At 42.4% G+C, this 27,284-nt stretch overlaps 1 protein-coding gene across 18 annotated transcripts in view; it reads left to right on the top strand.

The window, feature by feature from the left end:
• Positions 1-27,284, top strand: part of PCDH15 (protocadherin related 15) — a 332,931-nt gene that overhangs the window by 139,100 nt on the left and 166,547 nt on the right. For 12 of the 18 annotated variants that reach the window (XM_053948646.1, XM_053948648.1, XM_053948631.1 and 9 more), the window contains 5 exons: positions 2,431-2,550; positions 4,108-4,218; positions 4,982-5,050; positions 6,852-7,022; positions 23,514-23,622. In XM_053948646.1, coding sequence (XP_053804621.1) covers positions 2,431-2,550; positions 4,108-4,218; positions 4,982-5,050; positions 6,852-7,022; positions 23,514-23,622 — 580 coding nt within the window. The remainder of the gene's footprint in view (positions 1-2,430; positions 2,551-4,107; positions 4,219-4,981; positions 5,051-6,851; positions 7,023-23,513; positions 23,623-27,284) is intronic. The other 6 variants (XM_053948647.1, XM_053948649.1, XM_053948635.1 and 3 more) reach the window with 1 other exon arrangement.

The raw sequence follows: 27,284 nt of genomic DNA, 5'->3' as shown, positions 1-27,284 counted from the left end.
GTGTCATTTTTGCAACTGTCTCCTTTGTTATCACTTATTAATGTGCTTTATGGTGCTGGAGCCTTTTTATGTTGGCCACTATTTATGTGCACACTGTCAGAACGGGCTGGTGGGAGCTGTGCCAGCAGCTCCAGGGTGTCTGTCATCTCCTGGGCTGCTTGGATGTGACAGCATTTTTACAATATTTAATAGTGTTAAATATATGGGTTTGGGTTTTCTGTTTGGGGTTTTTTTTGTTTTTTTTAATATGGGACACCATCTACAGTACAGTGTCCAGTGTTGGGATCCCCAACACAAGAAAGGTGTGGATCTGTTGGAATGAGTCCAGAGGAAACCATTGAGGGGCTGGGAGAGCTGGGGGTGTTGTTCACCTGGAGAGGAGAAGGCTCCAGGGAGAGCTCAGAGCCCCTTGCAGAGCCTAAAGGGGCTCCAGGAGGGCTGGAGAGGGACTTGGGATGAAGAGACAGGACACAGGGAATGGCTTCCCACTGCCAGAGGGCAGGGATGGATGGGATATTGGGAAGGAATTGTTCCCTGGGAGGTTGGGCAGGCCCTGGCACAGGGTGCCCAGAGCAGCTGGGGCTGCCCCTGGATCCCTGGAAGTGCCCAAGGCCAACCTGGACACTGGGGCTTGGAGCACCTGGGACAGTGAAAGATGTCCCTGCCCATGGAAGAGATTGAGATTAGATGATCTTTAATGTCTCTTCCAACCCAAACCAGTCTGGCATTCTACATGTTTGATGTCTCCAGAGCTTCTCCTCTCAGATCCATCTGGGAGCACCAGGACTTTGTCCTGTTTGGCTGGCAGAAACCTGGGAGATTTCCATCACATGCCACCCATGACCAGCCAGCACCATGCCTGGCTCTTTCCACTGACAGGACCATTGTTTAAACAGGGATTAACTGGTTTAACTCTCTTATTTTCAGTTACAGAGTGTCAGTAGCTCCTCAGGAAGGGCCTGAGGAGTCTGTGAGGAGAGGTAGGAGCTGCCCTGGCCTGAGGGATCCACGGGCTCCAGCACTGGGCACATCCCAGCCCTCAGCCAGCCCCATGGGGCCTCAGAAAAACTGGAATAAGAGAGGTGAAAAGGGGGTTAAGAGAAGGGAAAAGGAGGTTAAGAGAGGGGAAAGGAGGTTAAGCCTGAGTGGATGTCAAGGAGCAGCCCATCCCCAGTGGTGGGAATACCCCCTGCAAACCACCCTGGAACTTTACCCAACTGGTTTTCAGGTTACTTTGGTCTTCTGTCCCCTTCTCCCCCATATAGCCCAACCCATTAGGGCACAGTCAACTTCCTACACCCACGTGTGACACTTCTGCTGCCTGTTCCAGGAGTAAATAAGCCAAGTTAGTAGCAAACATGAACATAAAGAGTTGTGGTGTAAGTGTGTACAGTGGTAGTATTATAAATTAAGTCCAACTTATTTCACCATAAAAAGGCTTCAGATTGGTGGGTTTTATTTCAAAGATTCAGTAATCTCAGCCCTAAAAATGTTTCCCAGAGAACTCTGCCAACCATTACACCCTTAATTAGCAGCTTTATAAATAAAACAGGAACTATGAGTGCAGGAGGAAATGGGGAGTTAAGCCTTTGCTTTATTGTGAACACAGGAATGTGAAATAACATCCACATCTGCACCAAATGCTGGAATGACTCTGTCCTTTGCCTCCTGCTCTTCTTCCAACATTTCAAACCTTTTTAGGCCCTCTAGGTTTAAATATGTGCAGCAGCTTTGTGTTAGTTCTGGAGGAAGGAAGAGGGGCCAGTGGGACTCTGGGAATTTCAGGGCCACAGATCTGAGGGCGATGAGAGCACCAGGGAGCATGGGTTGTGCTGAATCCACAAGTGTTTGTTCATTTGTTCTTCACTTTCAGGTTGATTACTTGCAAAGTTTCCTGAATATTTAAATTCAGAAATGATGACTCCCAATGAATCTTCTGTCTTTGCTCTAAATAGGCCTTGATTTCGTGCTATTTATCTGCACAAGGATAATTATAAATTGATTCATTTTCAAAACATCATTTAATGGGTATTCAATTGCTGCCAACACAGTATTGGAGCAACAGCATCACTCCTGTGTTTGCTCAAAGCCATGAAGCTCTATGGGTGTTTGTGTTTGCATGTAACAATATTAATCTGGCTCTGTTCACGTTGCTATGAAGATGCTGTCAGATAAGTTCTGTTTACATTTACAGCTCATCCTTGTTTTCCTTCCTAAGTCTGAAAAAGGAGCTTTTATTTGCTTTAATCTATATTTATTTCACGGGTTCTTTCAGGATTAAAGAGTGTTTTTCTCATTTTTTGTCTTTTTTTTGAAAGAAGATGAAGTTCTGTTTTGATGCATTAGAAACCAGAGCTAGGGGGGAAAATAAGGTTAAGATTAACTTTAAAACCCCAAGGTTTTAATGGGGATCTCTTGCTGTTCTTGCAGTTAACTCCAGTTGGAACAACCATCTTCACGGGATTTTCTGGAAACAATGGTGCTATTGACATTGATGATGGTCCCAATGGCCAGATAGAATACGTCATCCAGTACAATCCTAATGACAAGGTACAGGCATTCGAGCTTTTTTCCTCAATTTATATTTATATTTATATTTATATTTATATTTATATTTATATTTATATTGTTTCTATAACATGAAATAGCAAATGAACAAGAGGTTGCTGTTGGACATGAAGAAATGTTTTCCTTCATGTCGAGTATCCTCTCTGCCTGCTCCGTAATCACAGATGAATTTACCTTCCCTCTCATTGCCTCACTGTCAGCAGCTGGATCATTTCACTTTCAATAGTACCTGGAGAAGTTGTGTCTATCCCATCCCTGGAAGTGTCCAAAGCCAGGGTGGACAGGGTTTGGAGGAACCTGGGATAGTGGAAGGTGTCCCTGCCCATGGCAGGGGTGGGAATGGCTTTAACCCAAATCATTTCCAACCCAAATCATTCTGGGACTCCATGATTTCTGTTTTGCCTCAGTATAAATCCCCTTGTTGATTTCCCCCCCTTGGTGGGAACTAGGAATATTTTATCCAAAAAGATGAGTGTCAAACTAAGATTATCTCCAGTTATTTATCAGTCTGGGATGCATTTCCCAATCTTGTTTTCCTGCCCACCACGGATTCCCCATACAACATGGGAATTTAACACTCATTCTCATTTATTTGCTGAAAAAGCCCTTCCATTTTAGCCGTTATTTAGGCTCTTGAAGGAAAAAGGCCTTGCTATGTGATATAAAGAAACAACATTCCTGTGTGCCTCTGCTGTGTTTGGAATCTTGTATTGCTGTTGCCTGTTCAAAATACTTAAATATTAACTATCTTCAACACTGAGAGATTGAACCATGGAAAGATGGGGTTTTTAATCAGATTAATTTGATAATGAAATTGCAATTGGATCTCAGGTCAGAAATTTGTGCCCTCCTGCCAGTTGTTGCCCCAGCTTTGTCACCTGAGTCTGTGGAAGCAAATACATGGAACAAATTGAATTTTGCCTGATTTAACATCTGCATTTACCCTGAAATGTGCATTTCCTCGGATAGGAACATATGCATGAGCTGGCACCTAAATGTTGATGTTCTCTGCTTGTTTAGCACTTCATTGCCCTCATGAAAGGCAGAATAAAGAGCAGATAAGTACAATGATGTGGATTCCTTATCTCTGCCGCTTGAGCACATGTTCTGAACGCACCACTGCAAATTCAGGATGGCAAAGGGGAAAGAAGCAAATATTATAAATATTATTATAAATATAATTATAAATTATTATATTATTATTATTAATCTATTATTGTATTATTATTATACTTATTATATTATTATAAATTATTATAAATTACATTATTATAAATATTATAAACACACTTTTGTGGTTGGAAGTACTAACAGATAGGGAAAGAATCCAGGAGAATTCTGTTCTGTACAGATTCATTACTGGGGGGTTCTTCAGGAGGAAATTCGGTGGGGAGAAAACATAGAAAGCTTTATAATCTCTGATCTGAAGAGCAGATGCAGCCTTGGAATACCAGCCAAAGGATCATCCCGTTGTGGCCCAGCTACAACACATCTTAAATTTGAGGCATGTTCAATGTTATTGTGTTTTCTCCTTTGCAGACTTCTAACAGGACCTTTGATATTCCTCTCACTTTGTCCGGAGCAGTAGTTCTGAGGGAAAGACTAAATTATGAAGAAAAGACTCGTTATTTTGTCATTGTTCAAGCAAATGTGAGTATAAATCTCTTGAAGGCCATTTATGCCCTTAATTTAGGTGTGGGTTTAGCTTCCTTCCCAAGGAAAGGCAGAGCCTTGCTGAAATACCATCTCTGACAAATCCTCTTTTGCTGAAGATCTAATTTAAGATTTATCCAGGCTGTTGAAAGCTCAGGCATATTATTACTGCTTAAAAAAGCTTGCTCAGTGTGTGACAAGCCAACCTTTTTGGCACAAGGAGCAACTTGCAAATGTGCAGTGCAGCCCATGCAGAAAAGTGCAGCCTCATGGCACTAAATGTCCCATTTTCTAACAAATCTGGTGAGGCTAATTTTCACTCTGATGAGTTTAATGGACACAGTTTCATTGTATTCTTCAGGTTGGAAAAGCATTTTGTTATAAAGAGGTGATTTTTCCTTCAAGTCATACCACGAGTGTACAGAGAGGTTTTTCCAGAGTGGCTGGCAGTGGATAACTGAGAAGAAAAGTGTTGTATAAACTGTATCTCAGATATCTGTCATCAGAATGTGTTTTTGATGCCCTTGAGGGCTGTGCAAGGTTTTTTTCCCTTTTTGTCCTTCTGATAATAACTGAAATGAAAGCTTCTCTTTTGTTGTTCACGGCTGTTATGACACATCTTTGTTCATGGGAAATGATATTTGCTCTGAAGCAATAGGAAATCCTGAATCCACACCTTCACATTCCTGTCATCTCTCTAACACAGAAGTACAGATACATTTTGCAGTCTCTTTTCTTACTTGTTTTGTGGCATGTTCAGCATTCTGCCAGCAGAAGCCAGGCTCCAGGGATGGCTCAGTGCTCCTTGCTCCTCTGCCCCTGTGCTCAGGTGAGACCCCACCTGCAGAGCTGCCCCAGCCCTGGGGCCAGCACAGGAGGGACCTGGAGCTGCTGGAGAGAGCCCAGGGGAGGCTCCAGGATGAGCAGAGGGATGGAGCAGCTCTGCTGGGAGGAAAGGCTGGGAGAGCTGGGATTGTTCATCTGGAGATGAGAAGCTCCCAGGTGACCAAATTGTGGCCTTGCAGGGCCTGAAGGAGCTACAAGAATGATGGAGAGAGACTTTTCCAAGGAATGGAGTGACAAGGGGGAATGGGTTCCCAGTGCCAGAGGGCAGGGATGGATGGGATATTGGGAAGGAATTCCTTCCTGTGAGTGTGGGGAGGTCCTGGCACAAGGTGCCCAGGGAAGAAGTGGCTGTGCCTGGAAGTGTCCAAGACACAGGGCTGAGGGCCCCTCTCAGCTGGGGCTCCTCTCCAGGCTGAGCAGCCCCAGCTCCCTCAGCCTTTCCTGGGCACCCAGATGCTCCAGGCCCTTGCTCAGCTCCAGCAGCTCCTGGCCCTGCTCTGCTGAGGCTCCAGAGCTGGACACAGCACTCCAGAGGTGCCTCCAGGGCTGCCCACAGGGCCAGGATCCCTCCCTGACCTGCTGCCAATGCTCTCCTGCTGCCCATTCAGCTCCTTCTGCTGGGAAAAGCCATAAAGCACAGCCCATCCCTGGCAGTGCCCAAGGCCAGGCTGGACAGGGCTTGGAGCAGCCTGGGACAGTGGAAGGTGTCCCTGTCCATGGCAGGGGTGGCACTGGATGGGCTTTAAGGTCCCTCCCAACCCAAATCATTCTGGGATTCTATAACCCCACGGGCTGCATTGAATTATCTCTGGTGTGTTCTGTGCAATCACATTCCTCTGATTACACTATCAGTGCTTTGTTGTCCTTGCATCCTGAAGACACTGCTGGAAATTAATTACTCTCTATCTGCTTTGATCCAGAATTACTCAGAGGCACTTACTGGAGGAATGGAGAAATGGTTTAGTTGATGATGAAAGCTGCTCCTTGTAGCTAGAATTGTTTTTCATCATTGACCATGAAGAAAGCTTAATGCAGAAATTCCCATATTTATTCTAAATGTGAAGCTGGTGCAAGAAATGAGTGGACTGCAAAATAGGAAAAAAAATATGTATCCAACCCAATTTAGAGCAATGGCCTCTTCATCTTACATAGATTATGTTATTCAACAGCATAAATTAAAAAAAAAAACAAATTTCAAAATTGCTTTTTTTCTTTCAGTGTTACATTAGGATTGGAGGGCAAGATGTAATTCATGGCACATGTTCCCCCCCAAGATGCAAAGGAAAGTTCATGCAGCAGTTCCTCTGCGAAAATGGGAATATTTTTGAGTACTTTAAACAAAATATTAGCTAGTCATGATGTTTCTTCACTGAAGGAAGAAAGAAAACTTGAACTGTTGCTAATGTATACTTTGGGTATAACCACAATAATTTCTGATTATAAATAAGGCACGGGGCCTTTTTATGTTCTACAAACATGCTGCATTATTGTTGTTTCAGTCCTGTAGTTTTCCCAAGCTGTATTATTTCTGAGCTCTAGATGTTTTGCAGTATTTCTTCAATTTTTCCCCTAATTTTACTTGTGAGCCTTTCAGGCTGCAGCTCTGAGGCTGAAGTTCCTGTAATTACTCCTAGAACACGAATCATTCCGATTCTTATATGTTTTATCCTCAGCCTTGCTCAAAACCTTTGGGGTGTTTTTTTTTTAGGACATTTTTAGGAGGTTTTTTTCAGGAGATTCTGAGTTCAGGAAGTCTCACCAGATGGACCTGGTTTGCTCCACAGGACCGAGCCCAAAACCTGAACGAGCGGAGGACGAGCACGACCACCCTGACCGTGGACGTGCTCGATGGGGACGATTTGGGACCAATGTTCCTTCCCTGTGTGCTGGTGAACAACACCCGGGACTGCAGACCCCTCACCTACCAAGCCAGCCTGCCTGAGCTGACAGACCCTGTGAGTCCTCTGGGATTTTCCGGGTTTTGTCTGTTTGCCTGTCATCTTTTCCTGTGGGCACAACTGGGAGCTGTAGCTAAAAGGTCACCTGTGCTTGATGTTTGTGTGCCAAGCAAGAGGAAACTGAGGTAAGATGCATGTGGGGATGATGGTGAAATTCCAGCTTGGATCCAGTGCCAAACTGACTGTCGGCTGCAAGGGCTGAGTCTTGTAAAAATTTGGTAAATTTGGGAATTGCTTTTCCTGGTCTGTCCGTGTTTCGCTCTCAAAATATCCCCAAAGAAGCACTTTTGGGAGAGGATTTGATGTTATTCCATTGAGGGTTGATATAAACCGTAGGAGAAGGATTTTTGGGAGGAGGAAGCATGAGTCACTGACCCCTGAAAGGATTTTTGTTGCAATTATCATGTTTTGATCAAGAGGCAGTGAAGATCAGTGGGGGTTTATCCCATGTAGGTCCTTGTGCTAAGTCTGTCAGTTAATCCACTCATGGGGTCGGGTAAAGGTGAGTGTAAGGCTCATTTCACACTCCATGCACACATGAATCCCAAAATGAGGTGATAACTTTTTCATTTCTTCTTGCAACTTGGTGCCAACGGCCATTCCTTACAGCAGAGCTGCTGCTTGGAGATCTGCACCTCTGCTGGGAGGAACAGAAACAGAGATTGCTGAATTAATATTGATATGTGACCTCTGACTCATATAATTAAGAATAAAAAAAGGCAGAACCAGTCAAAATACTAGGTATTGCCCCACCTGATTGACTCTGACATTAAGATGGCATCAAAATAATGTTCAGCTTTGGCATTAAGGTTTGTGACTTTGGTTGCTTGTCACAGCACACACTGTGTCCTGCTGCCTCCAGCCAAGGGCAGGTTGAGGTTGGAGATGTGGAGATTCCTGCTCTTCCCTGCCTTATCTCCCTTCCTGTCCTGTGCCTCGCACTCTTTTCCCATCCCACACATTTTGGTGTCTTGCTTGGTGTGGCCTCAGGGCTCCTGCTGCAGATATCCTTGGGATGGGTCAAGGGAAGGGGGAGATGATCCCTATTTAATTTGGAGTATTGATTTCCACATCCTCCCCACACACACTTCTCCACCTTGGTGTACTTAAAGGCCCTTTGTAGCTGTGTTGTGCTTGGGATTTGGAGAACTGCCTTGAATTTAAATTCTACTTTAATCTGCTTTGGGCTTGGTAGCATTTTGAGGAAAGGGGCAGCTCCCTGTCCAGCTGAGTGTGGGACCTCCTCAGGATGAGCACCCCGACTATGCAGGATGAGGGACTGTGACCCCATTTCACCTGCATAGATCTGTTCTAATTGCCAGGGTGGGAGCAGATGAGGCAGGAATTATAAATAACTGGTGTTTTTATGGGTTTTTATCTGCTTATCTGAAGGTATAACACACATCAGACAATTTTTGCCTCTCAGTCAGAGGATTCCAGCTCCAGCTCTGCTCCTGCCCTTGGCCAGGCACGTTCCCCACGGGAAGACAAAGCAGTGTCTGCCAGGGAGAGAGGCTGGGCCAGGAACAATCTGACCTGGGATTTAGGTACTGAGCTGAAAACTCATTTATTTAAACTTCCTGAGCTGCAGCGTGCTCAGAGGCAGCTGCTTTTGTTTGGTTTTTAGCTTTTCTTGTGTCAAACTGCCCCTGATCTATGAAATGAGACCTGGGTTCTATTGATGAACCACGAACTCTTGGCTATTTATCTCTTTGCAGCACTTTTGATAAACCTAAGTGGAAGAAGTTATACCTTGAACCTCAAATATTTACTTGCCTTTTAGGCAATAATTCCTTTGGAAGATGTGGATGATACTTAGATTCCGCTAGGAAAGATTTATATGACGTTTATCCTTTACATTTTTATGTGTTATATTTGTTCTTTACTAAGCTACTCCACAGCTACCATTACCCTACTCCTGAGGCTAAAGAACTATTTTTAGTTTAAGACCACCTTTTAGAAATTATTTTAAATTTGCTTTTTAATTTTTCAATGAAGATGAGAAGGAATATTGATGACTGAGGAACAAAGTTGAAGTATGAATTATTCAGAGGCAGTAGCTGGAAAGAGAAGTCCTGCTTTACTGGGCAAGATGTCCACTCAGCTGACCCCTAAAATAAAGCATTTAAGGTCACTGGTAAGAGTAATATTTTTGTCCAGTATAGTTGGAATCTACCCATGAATTTACTGAGGTGAAAAGTTGGGAATTCATTACTTCCTATTAGCTGAATTTCAATTTCCAAGAAAACCTGTGTTGCTTGTTGATTAGGTTTGGGGATTTTTGTTGTTTTTGTTACATTGCTTTATATTTATATTATATTTTAGTGTTTCTGTGTCTGATCAGCTCTGGTAATTAATTTTTCCCCCTCTTGTGTCAGGAAGACTTGAATAAGTTAGCATTTATTATCAGGATGTGTGAGTCATCACGTTAAAAGTACAACCTCATAAATATCTCATAACATGGGCAAGAGAACTTCTCCTCCTTTTTTCCCCCCTTCAGTCCATTCCTGTCACACTCACAATGTGAAGGTTTCCCCCACTTCTATACTCTGTATTTTCCATCATCGTGCACAGAAGAAAAGCCTGTTAAACAGCAAAATATAGAGTTATTATTAACTCTATAAATATTAAATAAATAACTCTATAAATATTAAATATTACTCTATTAGAGTAATTATTTAATTAATTGCTGGGCTAGATTTGCAACCATGGGATTTATTTTGGGCTTCCATGGGGTAATTATGGGGTTTCATGGGCACTAAGGCACCCCATGACACCAAGGATTTTGTACTCAATCCAGACTGGACCTCACTCTTCTACAAGTTCCTTGTTCTTGCACCTCTGATGGATCCTCCTGCATGGAAAGGGTTTAGGTTTGTACTGATTATGCCCAGAATCTTCAGGAATTGTGACAGCAGGAACCTCACATGGTTTGTGGGCTCAGGTGCCCTCTGGAGCTGAGCCTGAGCAGAGCATGGAGAGATGAAAGGCTGAAAAATAATATATAAAACTTTCTCAAACAACAGTGAAGATGAGAGAGGTGAAAAAAGACACCGGAGAGCAGGAGGTGCCCCTGGAAGTGTCTATTAGTGAGAAGGACCTCTTCAGTTCCATCAGTTTGGAATCAGGGGGAGAAATCTGCATTTTTCTGAGGAGGTGTTGTAATCCCGCTGAGTGAGCTGGGGTTGGGAGCACAGGACACTTCCAGAGGGTGTTAATCAGCTCTGAACAAATAAATTTTATGCTGATTATTGGTAATTAATTAGCACTGTACAGGGTGTGCTAATTAATTACCAATAATCAGCATGAAATTGGACTTGGACTTGAATTGGTTTTGGACTTGATGACCTCAAAGTTCTTTTCCACCCTAGTTAATTCTGTGATTAATTCTGGTTTTGGGTACCTCTGGGCTTGAGGATGACAGGCACCTGACAATTCCTTCCAGCTGAATTCCCTTGCAGTTCCTTCCTTTGGCCCTGCAAATCCCAATTCCTCCCAGACACAAAACCTCCTGGAATTTTCTCCCAGATACACATTCATATAAAACCTACAGCAGCAGCAGCAGCACAAGTGAAAATTCTGGAAACAGTATCTCGCCATCTTGGTTATATTAATCAAAGAGAAGAAGTTCATCAAAATGTTCTGGATTTCCTCCAGTGGTCATTAAATTAATCAATTAATTATTACCTTATTTTGCTGTGGGGAGTACCAGCACGAAAGACATTTGATCCAGGGCTCTACCATGGAATGAACACCAGTTAACCACCTCTGAAGTGGGAGAGATTTGCTGGTTCACCTGGAGCTCCCACACAGCTGCCAGCAAGATTTTTGGGGCACTGAAAGACACAGCCGTCAGATTTTGGCCTGTTAGGCCGAATTGAAGTGGATATGTGTGGCTAAACCCACTTTAATAGAAGCTGTCAGCAGATGAGGAATGCCTCTCTTAACTGTGTGAGTGGTAAAATCCCACAGAATAATTGGGTTTTTTTCTTGCCGACTTCTAAACCTGATTGCTTAAAGACCATTCACAGGAAGGGAATGACCCCTAATAACAATCAAACTGCATAAAATTAAAAAATCATCTTCAGTTGCTACTTCGTCTTGTCATTTTTTTGGTGTTTGTTTGTTAGACATGGGACATTTTTAAACTGCAAATGTTCACAGTTAATGTAGGGAGTTGTTGGTCTCTGGAGCAGTTCAATCTCAATCTGCCTTTATTTTTCTTTGCCTTATTTGCATTAAGATTTGGCTTTTTTAATTCAAACATGATAAAAGAGCTTTGCCAGCCATTGGCCTGTCGAGACTTACGAGCTGCATTTGTGATTCAGTGGCATCAAGCCTCAGGAAATTATTTGGGATTTGATTTGTTTCTAATTATTCCTTTCCCAGCTGAACAGGCTCTGTCCGGTTTTTGGGAGTGCTGCTAAATGCTTTGTAGGGGGTGGAATTTACACTTCCTGCTGGAATTAGCCCATGATTGACTACAGTTGTGTCTGCTGGCAAAACAAAATGTTCAAAGTCTGCCTTGCAGAGAAAACAGAGTTTTCATCATTAGGAGAATTGTTTCTCTCTATATAAATCATTTTGGGCAAGAAAAAAGTAATTTTATGTTTTAAATAGGCAGCATCCAGCCCTGCTGTTAATTAGACTAAAATCTTTGGTGCAAGATAATTAGTGCTGGGCTGAGATTAATGGGGGTTCCTGGGCACTTTAATTCAAAAAATTATTTTGGTGGACAGGGCATTGGTCTCATTTCTGGAAATAACCAGAGAAATAATTTAAAAACTGCTTTATTAGTGATTCTTGTTCCTAAGTAAATTGGAAAAGAACTTAATGACTGAGGCTCTGAACAGTCCCTCTATATTCCACTGAAAGATGAGCAAATTGTCCCATTTTTGCAGGGATTAATTTTTCAGTAGCAATTTAGGTGAATGCTGCGACTCAGGCGAGTGGAGGGGAAATGCAGATTGACTTCCCTGACACCTCTGCAGCTCTCAGGGTGTTTTTTGTGGAAGAAGGCAGAGCTGTGGCCAAGCTGTTTGCCATTGGAGGCAGATAGCAATTTTTCTAATTAAATTTCAGCAGAGATGCAAGATGAACAGATAGGTGATCATGAAGTGCTTTGGAGGGGGAAAGCAAGGCAGAAACAATGATAAAATTCTCTCGAGGCTGCAGCCACCCTGTTTATTCCAGGCAAACCTTTCATTTGCATTTCCCCCCTCTTTTCACTCTAATTGCAGCCCCACAGAGGTCACCAGATTGATGTGGACTTCAAGGCAACGGATCAAGTTCACAATATTGGGCTGGTTTTTAAGCTGGTGTAGTGATTTTGAATGAATAACTCAGCAAAGTCAAAATGAGCTTTGATAAGCTATTGATTATCTGCTAGTACCTGATAGGGAGCTATAAAAGGTGTTTTAAGTCTGTTGATGTGATTTTCCCTATCCTTCCCCTTTTTAGGATTGATTGTCTTTCTCCCACATGCTATCCCTTGATAGGTAGGGTCTTTTTTTAAGGAAAATATCACTGAAAAGCAGCGAAGCATGAAAAGGTTAAAATCACAAAGATGTGATGTTACAGATAATTAAATTTTATGTATTTGGGAGGATACCAGGATGGCTAATTAAAAAGAATTGTCAGTAAAATTGTGAGCTACTTTAATATGTGAATACATAAACCTGAGAATAATTTCCCTTAGCAGCCAGGCAAGCTCTTCCCTTGGCTGATATATTGATCAGGCAGGACAGTCTCTGTTAATCTAAAATTAACCTGTATCTTTAAATAAAGATTTTTTTTTTTTTTTCAGATAGAGGAGAGGTTCATTTGCCTGGTTTGGCCTTCAAAATCAAACAAAACCATGATTTTAACTTCCAAAATTTAATGATTGCCTAAAGAACCAGGTGTTTCAAACAACACTGTGGTTGAGAAAATTATAGCAAGGCTGCAGAATGAAGGAATAAAGTCTGAAAGGCACTTTACTTCAGGGGATTTTAACCCAGTTGTGGTTCAGAAGTTGAGTTGCTGTCTGTGGGTAAAAAAAATAAATATATATTTATATATATAGTAGTTCTAATCCTTAAAAGTGGAGGTTTTAAGGGGGAAAGGATCAAACTTGCTTGAAAAGTGAGGTTTTGGTCAAAAAAATGAAACGGGAAAAGAAAAATGTCCCTGCAGATCATCTTTGAAGTTGGTTTTGGGTTGAGAGAAGCATATTTTGGGTGTTGCTAGGGCTGGGTTATGGGATACAGAGACCCTTGGGCTCCCTGGGTGGCACAGGAGCAGCTCTGGGAGCTCTCCAGAGGCTCAGGCTGGGCTGGAAATTTGGCTGCTGCTTAAAACAGGGGCATTTTCTAGCTATTTATCAAGCTGTAAAGTTAAATCTCAAATCTGATTCATTATCAAGGCAGGAATAAACTGGTAAAAATGAGTGATTTTATAATTTATTATTATATAAATTTATTATCATAATATATGAATAATTATATCAATATTATATATTGATTTCTTGTTATGATATATTGTTATAATTTATTGTTTTGTTTTCAAATCTGGGAATGTTTCATCAATTGCCTGCTATTTCTCATCATGGTTAGGAACTTAGAGGTGAGAAAATGTTCAATTCTTCTGGCTTTGCCAGGAGTTGAAAAGGAAAAGAGTCCTGAATTTGTTTGGAGGAAGTAACAGTGGTTCTGAAATTAGAAGGACTTTCCTTTCAGGAAGGAAGAGGAGCTACTTTGATTCCAACTATGGTTGCAGCCACAGCAATCCAATCCATCCAAGGCTGGAGAGCGATCTCCAGGGCTTTGGTGTGGGCAGCGGGGCAGGTTCAGGAGTACAAACCACCTTTTTATGCAGCAAAACTGAGGCTAAAAATCCAATCAAAGAATTAATCAACACCATTGATTAAAGAATTAATCAATCCTGTAAGATTCAATTCTGTTTTCTGTCCCATAGATCCATGTTTGTTACAGCACCAAGAGGAGATGTTGTCACAAAGGAAACATATCTAGCAATTTATTTGCTCCTTAAATGTCACTTGGAAGCATTTGAAGGCTTTAAATGTTGACATTTAAACAAAATATTCTTGCAGCAATGCTTTATTAGCCAACTTTACTCCAGAAGAATTCTTATCTCTGTCACATCCCTGGGCCTTGCAGAGAGAATTATTTCAGTGCCTGGGTTATCCCGTTAAACTGTAGCTGATCATTAGGGGTCAGGAGGAATTATTTCTCTTTTCAGCTTGTTGTCGTAATTCAGAGGGTGAAGATTAATTCCTCAATTAATCAAACATGGTCTGCAAAACCTTAATTGATGAATATTTGTAAGTACACGTTAAAATGAAATCACCCTTGGAAATTAAATGAAAGGAAAGTCCCCCTTCCCAGGACAGTCATGTTTGCTCTGCTGCATGCTTTGACAATTGTTTTGTGGAAAACATTCCTTGAATCCTAAAGGTCTTTCCTGTGGAGAACATGGAAATTCCTGGTGAGTGGATCTTCCTCTCCTGATAGGAGAAAATGGGATTAATTTCCATTTGGCTCTGGATCCATACCCTGGGCAGCACAGCAGTGCTGCGGAGGCAGGGGACTGCTTGGTAAATAATTCCTGCTTTTTGTCCTGGGATTGGAAAAGAAAAGCATTTAATAAAACACAAAATTTCCCTATTTCACCCTAAAAAAGATGTGAGGATGAGCTTAAGGATGAAGGATGTGAGAGTTACAGGTGAGGTGTGTACATGCACACATGTAAATTTGCACAAATTTCTCGAAAATACATCCAAAATTTAACTGGCAAAACCCATTTTTTCCTGTAACCTTCAATCTTAAAGTGCCACTTCTAACGTTACCATTAAATCAGTGTAATAAAATGGATTTAATAATGGTGAGGCAGAATTTGTAGCTGGCTGTGGCCACAAAATCTCTCCCTAAAATTCTTTTCTGACAGGGTGGCAGACTTTAATGAGGAGAGGACAGTGGTGGATACAGCTGGAATTAAGTAGTGAGGTAGTTCCAGATGGCATTCCCACTCCTGGACTGGAGAAGTGCTCATTGAGTACCCAAAAGAGAGGAAAACCAGTACAGAAAATGAAATTGTTCTCCAAGCTGAGAATGGGAAGGGCAGTGGGGTTTTGCTGACCCCAAACATCCCCCTCCTCTCTCAGCCTTCTGAAATTCCCCCTGCTGTGAGACTCTGCACCTGGCTTGTTCCTGCAGGTGAAGGAATGCCAAATTCTCTGCAGAAGAGATGAAATGTGGGAATAAGAGAAAGAACCACCAACGTTATTGTAATAAAATTTCCGTGTAAAGAGAGTCAGCCAAGAGACAAAGGGCCTGGGTGAAATACTGACCTGTTCATCTTGATATTTCTCTTTTTTTTAGATTTCAAATAAATTACTCTCTGGGTTTTTGGGGGTTTTGTCTCATTCCATACAGCTGAAATTAAGAAAGATTCCACCACTGGTACTGGTTATATCTTCCTACCGAATCGTTCTCCTCTTTTATCATTTGCTTGTAACTTCTTGTGCTTTTTGTGATGTATTATTGTGTGGCTAATTTTTCTAAAGGCATAGAGAAGCCATCAGCCTGTTGCCTTTAGGAAGAGAAATATAAATATAGAAATATTATATATGTATAGATATATGATAGAGAGAATTATCCCTCTGTGAGAAATAGCATTTATAGGGAAAGAAAATTGGGTTAATAGTACATTTATTGAGTTGTAAAGAAATCACTCTTAGAAATTTAAATAAAAGTAATATGGAAGTCGTTGTAGTGGTGCTACATGTTTGTTAAATATTTTCTGATTTTTGGGGAGATGTGGGTGCTTGTCTTAGGCTTCACAGTTTGTTCCTCTGCTCAGAAATCAGGATAATAAGAAACCCACATCAAGAACTTGAGGGATAATCGAGGAAATAAGCTTCATAGTTGTATGGGAAAAAAAGCCAAATGTCAAAAAAGAAATGTTTGTTGTTCTTTAATGCCAGTCATCACCTTGGAGGAAGGAGAAGCTCTGGCCTGAATTCTGGTTGTGCTGAGGCAGGAAGCCCATTGCATAATGCATTTCATTTAGTCCCCTGCCCAGACACTGCTGGGGACACTTCTTATCAAGCATACAGAAAAAGCAATTTAGTAAGCACTGTGATCAGATCCTGATGAAATTCAATTCTTTTTTGGCCCTGCTGTTCCTGGGAAACATCATTGATAAAAATAGGCTCTGTTTTCCTCCGTGCTCGGGTTCATTATGCTCTCTTGCTGCTCTTTCAAACTGTTGGGTCTTTTTTCCTCTCAAAGGTTGCTTTTTTTTACAAATGAATGGAAAGAATTGTGTTCTCTGACAGCTTACTCTGTTAACAACCCGAGCTGCCAGGATATTTGAATTTTACAGTTTTCATGTCAAGAAATTGCATAAACATGGGACATGACAGAAACCCAGGGACGCAGAGCCATGGGTTGTATTGAGCAGCTAAATCAGGTGCTAAAAGCTGTTTGATAATTTAGTGCTGAGTTTAGAAAGAAGGTGAATTGAATAATTAATCCTGTGTCTTAATTTTTCCCATTGGTCACTAAAACACTTTTTTTCTCCCAGAGAAGACAGGAGAGGCCAGGTCACAGGTACCAACAGCATAAATTACCCACTGTGGCTTTTTAGCTGTGGCTCTGGAAATGAAGGGGAACTTCTGAATAATAAATAAAGAGAAAAGTTAGTTTAGTTTTACATTTACAGATCACTTCTGGGGCCCAACACAGGAGGGACCTGGAGCTGCTGGGTGGGGAGGCCCTGGCACAGCTTTGCCCAGAGAGCCTGTGGCTGCCCCATCATTTCCCTGGAGGGGTTCAAAAAAAGGTGTGGATGTGGTACTTGAGGACATGGATTAGTGGTGATGGATTGATGGTTGGACTGGATGATCTAAAGCTCTTTTTAAACCTTAGTGATTCTGTAATTCTAAAAAGTATAAATGGGGTGAATTAGCTGTAAATCCCTGGAGTTTAGCAATGTAGATTTGGTTTCCTCAAGTTGTGCCCTTTTTTTGGGAGAGTTTCCAGGCCCAGAATTTTTGCTGAGTAAACCTCATTTTAGCTCCTGTGACATCTTGATCTAACCATTTTCTGCAGAGAATTTATTCTCTTTCAGCTTCAGAGTGTGTTTTAAATCCGTGCTTGGGGTTTGCTTCCAAAGCATTCAGTGGAGGTCTTGGCCCACTTGGGTTGGGAACCCAGTTTGGGTTCCTGCGTTGTGGCAACGCGAAGGGTCAGAGGATCCCACTCCCCCTGGATTCCTGTACATCTCTGTGTCACAACAGCCTTCTGAGAGCAGCACAGGAATTCCTGCAGGCTCCTGATGTGAGGCTCTGCCTCCCCTGGGTCTGATCAAAGGCAGGAATGTGTAGCTGCCAGTGGGAAGGCAAGAAAAGAGGGAGAACGGTGAGACCCTACAAATGGGAGATTTGATGTGACATGGTTTGACAAACGATGAGATTTTGGTGGTACCTCCTACATTTGTAGCATGATTCCTGCTTTTTGGATTGACTTCCTTTGTGGTTGGATAGCTCCACTGAAACATTCCCCATGTTTTGCTGACATGCGAGTGCTCTGTGATGGATTTCTGCTCATTAGTGTTTTGTCACAGCCCTTGTTGTGCTGGCAGAGCAGCTGAGGCAGCAGCAAGGAATGATGTTGGAATGGTTCTGCAGCTCTCCCTGCTGTTTTAGTGCCGAGTGTTGGCAAAGTCACAGGCTGTTCTGCACAGCATGGAGAGAGCTCAGCTCATTTCCCACTTACAGTTCATGTTCCAACCTCAGGAAAGCACAAGGAGAACCAGTGTGACCATAATGATTCATCAATTCATCAAGAACGTTGTTGGTTTAACAGTGCAGGGCTCCCTGGGAAGGGGTTCTGGATGGCACCAGGGGCAATGCACGTTGCTTTAGTGATACTTTCCATCTGGAGAAAAGCTCCTCAGCCTTGTTTTCCAGAGGGATGAGAGTTCAGCAGCAAATTCCTCAGCTGAGCTGTGAGAATGATGCAGGTGGAAGGTCCTGAGATTTTACCTGAAGTCCACTGGCCACACTTACAGCTGTCTGCAAAAATAATAATTTTCAGGGTATCAAATATTGGTGTGAAATGTCCAGTGGGAACTGATTGTGCTAATACAGAATCCCAGGGTGGCTCAGGCTGAATCCCAGGTGGCCCTGCTCCAGGAGCTCCAGGTCCCTCTGGTTGAGGTTTCTGACCACCTTAGTACCTTAACAACTCAGTTTTCAGTGGGACTCGTGGGTAGAAAATGTCTTGCTGTGTTTGACTCAATAATAAATTGCCAGTGTAGGTTTTTGTCCCTTCTCTCAGTGGATTTCTTGAGCTTACCTCGGTGAATCCAAAGAAAACTTTGGGAACTCTTGCTTTCCATGCAGTTTTATCCTTTGCAGTATTTTCCACCTGTGTGGTGGCCCTGGCCCATGAGCCCCAGGGATGTTTGTGGTGGGAGCTCAAGTGGTTGCGAATCATCACAGCAGAGTCACCAGAGTGAAACCTGGAGCTGGCTCATGGTCTGGTGTCTGCAATCGTACAGAAAGCACCTCTCAGAAATGCATTTTCTGCTCAGGAAAGAACCTTTCTAGATGAGGAATGTTGGCTTCAGCTGGCTCTCAGTTTCCTAGAATTCAATGAATTTCACGGTAACAAGCAAAAAAAAAAAAAAAAAACCAAATACACCACAAAACCCCCCAAAATAAACCATAAACCTCCCTACAAATGAAAAAGGCAGCACTGAGCAGAAAAATGTGTTATTCCAGCTCTCAAAATGTGCCATTTCCTCTCTCTTCCTTCTCATCATCCCCAAAGGAAGTTTTCCCTTAGTATCTATGGTTGGCAAATTCAGCTTTGCATCTCAGGAGGATGGAAGAGATAGAAAATCTGATTTTTTAAATCCTTGTTATCAGCTGTGCAACAATGAATGTTGTACCCTGACTTTATAAAGAATTCCACACTGTCCACATCCTTTTATTGGAAGCCTGCCATTCCTGGACATCTTAAAATAATTTTAAATATATATATATAAAATACTGAAAAATATATTACTTTTATTTTAAAAGTCATGTTGATTTTGGGGTGTTTTTTCTTTTGTTCTTGAAAGCTCCAAATGCATATTCTGCATCTCAGTTGTAAATTCCCTCATAATTATTCCATGGGATCATTGGATGGTGAAATCAATGCATAGGTGGGTACTTAAAAATCCTGTTTGGATTTTTGAATGCAACTGCACTCGTGAATTATTAACCACCATTTAAATACATTAATTAAAAATATCAGCTGTTTCTTTTATTCACAATCCTCAGTGGGAGCCCAAAACCCCCTGGCACAAATGGGACTCTTAAATTTGCCTTGATCCATCCATAACATCTCTGAAGGCCATGGATTTTTGCAGGACCTGCTGGACATCCCACATGGAGAAGGTGCTGCTGTGCTTCCAAGGGGAAGCGCAAAAAGAGGGGAAAATGAGGGTTTTTGCTGTTACTTTATTCTCTCTGAGCTTTTTTTAAGTATTTTTCTGTCTTGATCATCTCATGGCCCTGAAGACTCCCTGGCAGGCTCCCCCATCATGGCTCTGTTTGAAGGAGGATTTTTAAAAATTTATTAATACTTGTGCTAAAAGTTGCAAGGTGGGGTTGGGGTTCTGCTTTTTGGCCTACCCAGCTCTGCTGTACTGAACACCTGGAAGTCAATTAATCACCACACCAATAACTGAGGGAGCTTTTCCCTAACGAGGAAAATAAATGTCTGCATATTCCACCCTCGGACGGGCAAGATCTTGTTTGTTTTTTAATCACCTGCCAGCGCTTGGGCAGCCTTTCATGTTCCCCATGGCAGAGGTTGGGATTTGAAGGCCAGCTGTTTATTCTGAGTGATCTCCCTGCCCTGCTGTGGCTCCATGCTGACCTTCCTGGCACTTTTTCCATCCTTTCCCTGCCAAACCCCCCTGTGTTCTTGCTTTGCCTCCAGTTGGCACCCATGGGCACCTCAGACACTTCAATCCTTCATTAATCTGTTTTCCCTTCCTATTAATGAGCTTCCATCTCTTCATGAAGTTCCTGAGGAGCCTGGTAGGGGAATTTTTGGCCTCTTGCAAGGATGTTGGATGCCTATAGAAGACTCCTATCTTGACTCTTCATTTTTAAAACAATTATTTCTGATTAAAAGCATATGCACACTAAACTTCCTATGTGTGCTTTGATTAATTTATTAACGTGCTATTACCCATTATTAATGTAATGGCTGCTTTATTGTTTTATGTTTTCATAGTTCTAATTTCTAAATTTGAATGAAAAAGATGCTGCATTGTTTGTGGATTATTAAAGCAATATGAAAGCACCTTGAGTTTTGCTTCAAGGCACATCAGATAATTTAGTTCAAAACAGCTTTAAATTATTATAGCTGGGGCTGCTCAGCCTGGAGAAGAAAAAGTTGTGGGGAGACCCTGCAGTCCCAGCCAGGGTCTGAAGGGATCCAGGGGAGCTGGAGAGGGACCCTGCAACAGGAACTGGAGTGAGGACACAGGGAATGGGTTCAAGCTGACAGGGGTAAATTTAGATGGGTTTGGATTGGAAGGGACCTTAAAGTCCATCCAGTGCCACTCCTGCCATGGCAGGGACACCTTCCACTGTCCCAGGCTGCTCCAAGCACCAAGGTCCAGCCTGACCTTGGGCACTGCCAGGGACCCAGGGGCAGCCGCAGCTGCTCTGGGCATTAATGGTGAATTTAAACACAGAGTAACTGATGGGGCTGGTTTTGTTGTGGGTGTGTTTCTAAGTCAAATGTGGGGTTTTCTGAGAGGGCTCCAACTGATCTGTGAATTTAAAAATAGCATTTTAGTCTTGGTCAGTTTTCTGCCTAATCTTCTCTCTTCCCATGTAACTTCTATGCCGTCCTAAAGCCTTTTAAAAATTCAAGCAGATGTCAAATATATCTTCTTCTCTCTTTCTTTCTGCCTATTTTGAGCTTGTCTCCCTCATTATGCTTTTAAGAGTATAATTTTTCAGAGAATCACGAATGGAATTGGGTGATGATAAAGGACCTGGCCAGTGGGACGGGCACAGGGACAACAGCCATGAGCAGGAGTGGAGTGAGGAGCTTCCCAGTCCCAATCTGGGAGGCCAAGAGCATCCATCCTCACTTTTTAATGTGCCTACTCCTGACATGTCTGTACCTTAAATTATTTAAGTGTGGAAAAGGCTGGAAACGCCTCTGGACTTGAGAAACCTGTTGGAAATGCCTGGGGGGACACACCTTGGGGTGTGGTGGCAGGTGACCATGGGGCTGCCTACACGAGTTGTCAATAAACTGCCTTTCCTCCATCCCTGGCTCCTTCTCCTCCTCCTGACTCATCTCCTTTCCCTCTAAGTTTCCCCTCAGCAGCGCCTAAGCTCTCACAGCTCCCTTCCAGCTCTCAGCGGGATGATTTCTGACAGCTCTGACAAAACTTAGCCGAGCATGGACTCGTCTCATTCCTAGTCCCATGCTAAATTTCAGGTCCCCTCTTGCAGAACACAGAGCTTTCCAAAGGAAAGGCTGCCAGGACGAGTTGTATGTGGGGAAAAAAAAGGGTGTCTGGCTTTTCACGGAGCTCATTAAGGGTTTTTGTCATGCAGAAAAATGTTCCAAGGGGAGGGGAAAGCCTGGTGTGCACAAATCCATGTGTGGTACATTTGTGGCTGGTTGAGCAGCCAAGGTCACTGAAACGGTGGCAGTTGGTAATGGCAGCTCTGGAGTTGCCACTGGAGGCTGGATTGACAGAGATGAAAACTGGGACCAGTTTTGGGGTGACCTGACTGTGAGCTTCCAGGACCTGAAGGAGCTACAAGAAAGATGGAGAGAGACTATTTACAAGGGATGGAGTGCCAGGACAAGTGGAAATGGTTTCCCACTGCCAGAGGGCAGGGTCAGATGGGATATTGGAAAGGAATTGTTCGCTGGGAGGGTGGGAGGCCCTGTGAGATTCCCAGAGCAGCTGTGGCTGCCCCTGGATCCCTGGCAGTGCCCAAGGCCAGGCTGGGCAGGGCTTGGAGCAGCCTGGGACAGTGGAAGGTGTCCCTGCCCATGGCAGAGGTGGCACTGGATGGGCTTTAAGGTCCCTTCCAACCCAAACCATTCCATGATTCAACAATTCTATCTCCATGTTAAACATTTGAATTCACTTCCAAATAAAGGTGAATTGTTCCCACACCCATCCACACTTTTCCAGCATAGCAGTCCCTGCAATGTCTGTGTAGGCACAGAGTTTGTGGTAATTGGGAGTGAGGCTGGGGCTGAGCCTCATCCCTAATTGGCCACAGCTGTGCAGGACAGGTGAGTGACACTGAAGGTGATGAGCCATGGAGTGCCCAGGTGCACTGACCAATCCCAAAGGGAACAGAGGGCTCACAGGTGCAGTGCATTAATGTGAGGGCATAAAAGGCTGGGCTGAAGACCAGGAAGGGCAGATGCTTGTAGCCTTCTGCAGTGATGGGTTGTTGTTCTGTGTGAGCAGATACCTGGAGCCTTCTGACCTGGTGAGGTGTTACTGTGTGTGGGCTGAACCTTTCTGGGATTGTTTGGTGATACTCTGTGTTTTGTGGCCATCTTGACTGTGACACGTTAAGTTTTTTTGCAGTGTGGATTTGTGCAACGCAGCCATCACAGCTCCTGCTGGTGCTTCAGTTCAATTTGCTGTTTTCCTATTTTCAGGCATTTGCTGTGTTTCACTGTGTGAAATCCCTGATTTGAGGGATTATTTGTAGAAATTCAGTCAAGTATTTGTGAGCTTCCTTTATCAAGTGTTTACTATCAGCTTCTAAGCTGCTAAGGGGGCTGGAGCACTTTCCCTGTGGAGCCAGGCTGGGAGAGTTGGGGCTGGAGAAGAGAAGGTTGTGTGATGACCTCACAGCTCCTTCCATGGTCTGAAGGGGCTATGGGGATGCCAGAGAGGGACTTTTCATCGGAACTGGAGTGACAGGACAAGGGGAGTGGGTTCAGACTGACAGAGGGGAAAGTTAGGTGAAATAAAAGGAAGGAATTGTTCCCTGTGAGGCAAGCAGGCCCTGGCACAGGGTGCCCAGAGCAGCTGTGGCTGCCCCTGGATCCCTGGCAGTGCCCAAGGCCAGGCTGGACTTTGGGGCATGGAGCAGCCTGGCATAATGCCAGGTGTCCCTGACATGGCAGGGGTGGGATTGGATGGATTTTAAGGTCCCTTCCCATCCAAATCATTCTGGGACTTTGTGATTCCTTTCCTCTGGGATCTGTCCTAAGGCTGTATCTCACAGAAAGGAGGCTGCTATGGAAATGTTTATTTTGCTTGGTTAGTTTGGATTTAAAGGTCCATGAGCTGTAAATATTCTTCTCCTTCTGAAGGTTCTTTCTCCTCCAGTACCCTTCCCAGTGAGATGATGTTGTGCTAAACCTCCAGCTCTCCCTGCTGGCTTTCTAATTGCTCTGTTTCCAATGTGATTTCTCATTTCAGGCCCATGTGAATCCCATCAGTGTCACTCCACCCATCCGAGCCATAGATCAGGACCGAAACATCCAGCCTCCTTCCGAGCGACCTGGCATCCTCTACTCCATCCTAGTTGGTTGGTGTCTGCTACTTTTCCTGTCCCTCCCAATCCCTTTATGAGCAGCCAGGAAAAGATTGCCTGGGAGAGTGGAACCCTGTTTAAAAATTCCTCCTGTGGTCAGTGGGCTGTTTGGAATTGTTCTTCTGCCTGTTGGTGTTAAATTGCCAGGTGGAAGTTGATTTCACGTGGTTGTGTATTAGTGTTTATTCAGATTAAATCCAGAATTGTTGTCCGGTTTAGTGATTGGAACAACACAGCGAGGAAAAGGAGAGCTCTGCTCTGCTTTTCTTTTTTTTTTTTTTTTTTTTTTTTGACAGACACAAAAAGGCTAAAAAAGGCAATTAGAGCAGATTTCATCCTGAGAAGCACATGGTACAGGGCAGCTCCAAGGGTCTTGCCACATCCACCTCCAATTTTGCTGTTTGTGAGCTTTCCTTTGTAATTTAAAGTTTGTTTAGATGGTTATACTGCTCTCTTCTTTTTCCTTTTGCTTTCCTGTGTTTGGCATTTGTTTCTGGGCTTGTAGGGTGTAACCATGGTCAGCAGTTGCAGGGCTCCACCAGCCTGGCTGGTGCCAAAACCCACACGGGGACCTTTCTGTGTGATTTGGAAATGGGGAATTTTGTGGAATCACATCTTTTCCCTGGCTTCCCTGTGTTGAGCTCCATGGTTTTCCCAGCCAAGGAGAGGTGGAAGTGAGGATTTTGAGGAGCACATTGTGGAGGTTTAGCTCTGCACACAGACTTATTTATAAATGTCATAAATTGATTTTATTCATAAGTTCTGCAGGGACAGCTCCACCCCAGGGCCATGTTTAGCCCAACTTCTTAAGGTTTTTTGCATAATTTACAAAGTTCTTCAGGAGTGAAATTATTCAAGATTGTGTGTCACTAACCTGGGCTGTTGGGAATATTGGAGCGGCTGTTCTGACCTCCAAGAAATAATTCAGCAAGGTGTAGTGCAACACTTTGTGTTGGTTTGGGGACCTTTTTTCCCCTCTCTTTTCTTTTTCTTCTTTATCTTGTCCTTTTTCCTTCTTTGTTTTTTCCATTTCTTTATCCCTTTTTTGCTTTCTTTTTTCTTATTTCCATATTTTTCATTGGTTTTCCTTAATTTTTCCTTCTGTTTTCCCCATTCTTTATTTTTTCTATTTTCTTTCATTTTTCTTATTCTCCTTCTTTTCCCCTTATGTTTTCCATCTCTTTCCCCTCCATCTTTCTCTTTTTTCCTTCTTTTCCCCTTCCTCCCTAACAGTTTTGATCTCTTTGCTTACTTTTTTGTTCTTTTTTTGTTTCTTTTTACCCATCTTTTCTTATTTTCCTTCTTTTTTCTGTTGTTTTTCCCTATTTCTATTTTCCTTCTTTTTAACTTCATTTGCACCTAATATTTTCCTTTTTTGTTCTTTTTATTTTTCCTTTTCTATTTTTTCTATTTTATTTTCTACCTGCTTTTTCCTTCTTTATTTTTTCTCTTTCCGATTTTCCTTCTTTTCCCCTTATATTTTCCTTTTTGTCTCCTTCCTTTCTTGTTTCCTTCTTTCCCCTTCCCTTATATTTTCATTTTTTCATCTTTTTTTTTCCTTTTTTCATCCTTTTTTCCTTTCTTAGTTTTTCCATCTTTTTTCCTCATTTGTTTTTCCTTGTTTCTTTTTTCTCTTTTCTTTATTTTAAAATTAATTTTTAGCTTTTTTTTCCTGTTTGCTTCTTTGTACCTTCTTTTTTGCCTCATTTTTCCCTTCCCTTCTCTTTTTTTTCTTTACTCTTGTCTAGTTTTCTCTTTTTATTTTCCTTATTTTCCCTCCCCTGTGCTCTTCCAAAGGATTTCTTTTTGGATTTTAAGTCTGCCTTCATCTCTTCCAGGATTTGCTATTTCTGTTTTAGCCTCAGAAAATATTAAGCAGTTTCACAGGCAATGGCCCTTGCAGATATTTCTCATAATGTGGATTTTCTCCCCCCTTTTCTTTAGATCTAAACCTCCTTCTCCTTGATATTTTTGGGAATATCCTTTTTTAAACACTGGGAGGTTTGAACCTGTGGAATGAGGGAATAAGTTACTTATTAGAATGATTTTAAGTTTTATTATATTTGACTCCATTTTACTTGGTTCTTCTTTTTTTTGCCCACCTGTGCGAGGCACATGCTCTGAGCACTGTGGATATTTGATATATTTAACATTTGGGAATGGGATATTTGGATTTTTTTTTTAATACATTAATTTTTCCAATCTTTGGCTTTTGGAAATGTTCATTTCTTTGGGTCTTTGCAATACACCCACATTCCCTGGACTTACCCAGGTGTGAACCAAGGCCCTTCCCTTATGTTTTATTTGCAATGTTATTGATTCTACCAGTAAATTTCATTTTTTGACCAGAAAAATTTATTATTTTAATAGTAAAATGCATTATGCTTAACAGTAAATTACTAGTAAAATATTCTTTTTAGGAGTAATTTGAAGCCTTTATTTTCTCTGGAGCCAATCCTTGAGAAAAGCTGAATTTTCTTTTCAGTCATAGGCTTTTTTTGCCATTGGAACTGGCTCTGGTTTTTGCTGCCACATTTGGTTGGTATTTTAAAGAAAGAGCCAAAAATGCACAGTAACTTGTGCAAACGGGGGATCCTCTCCAGTCCTGTGTCCATTTCAAGCCCCAGGTCCCACAAAACCCATCCTCTGGCTCTGGGAAAAGCAAATTGAGTCCTTTCCTTCGCCCCTCGCTGGCCCCCCACATTTTGATCCCTCAGCCTCTCCAAACACATGGAATTTCTGGAGCCAGCAGCTCATCCCTGCGTTTCAGCACAGGCAGAGGTGGACTGAGGGCTGCTCTGCACTGTCAAAATGGAATTTATTTTGTAGCTGCAGAAGCAGATATCCCTAATTTTTGTTTTTCTACCATCCACCTTGCTGCCTTTTCCTCCTTTCCCTGCTGAGGTTGGTTTGGTTGTTAGTAGAGTTTTTCAGGCTGTTTTTTTCCTTCCCCTTTTCCCCCTGGATTCTCTCCTGATGTCCTTACACAATATTAGCCTCATCTTCCCTTCTCTAGATCCCTTTGTGACTTTTACCCTCCTCCCCTACGTATTTATTCTCCTTTAGGACATCTCTTGTTTTCTCCTTTCTCTGAGTTTTTGTATTTTGTCCCTAATTTTGTGACAGTTTTTAGCTTCAGCAACAGCCCTGGTGATGTGCAGCCTCTAAAACCAGCAATCTGTTACCTGCCAAAAGTTTGGGGGGTCCTGCTGGGTGCCTTGAGCTCTTCAAAAATTAGATTAATTAATTAGAACTTGAAATTAAAAGGTAGGGCAAGGGGATACAGGACCTGGAGCTTGAAGCTCTGCATTTGTGCTGGTGGTATAAGATAGAAAATAAACCGTGGTGGTTCTTTTGCTGCTTTTGGGCTGATGATTTAGATGTACACTAAGAGAGTCACAGAAAAAAAATATATATGGAGATATATATGAATATATAATATAGATAATCTTATATATTATAATTATATATAATATATATAATATATGTGTATAATTTATTTATCTAGCAGATGGTTGTCATTGGAGGATTGCAAATGAAATTTTTACAGTAATTTATCTCCTGGCTTTCTGAAAGTACTTCCTAACTGTTGCAATTGTAAGGGGAACAAAAATGAGCAGCATTTCTCAGGAAGGTGATCCTCCCTAGTTTTCAAT

The sequence above is a fragment of the Vidua chalybeata genome, chromosome 8 (genome assembly GCF_026979565.1).
Source record: "Vidua chalybeata isolate OUT-0048 chromosome 8, bVidCha1 merged haplotype, whole genome shotgun sequence".
Taxonomy (NCBI): Eukaryota; Metazoa; Chordata; class Aves; order Passeriformes; family Viduidae; genus Vidua; species Vidua chalybeata.
This window is presented reverse-complemented; position numbering and strand designations above follow the sequence as displayed.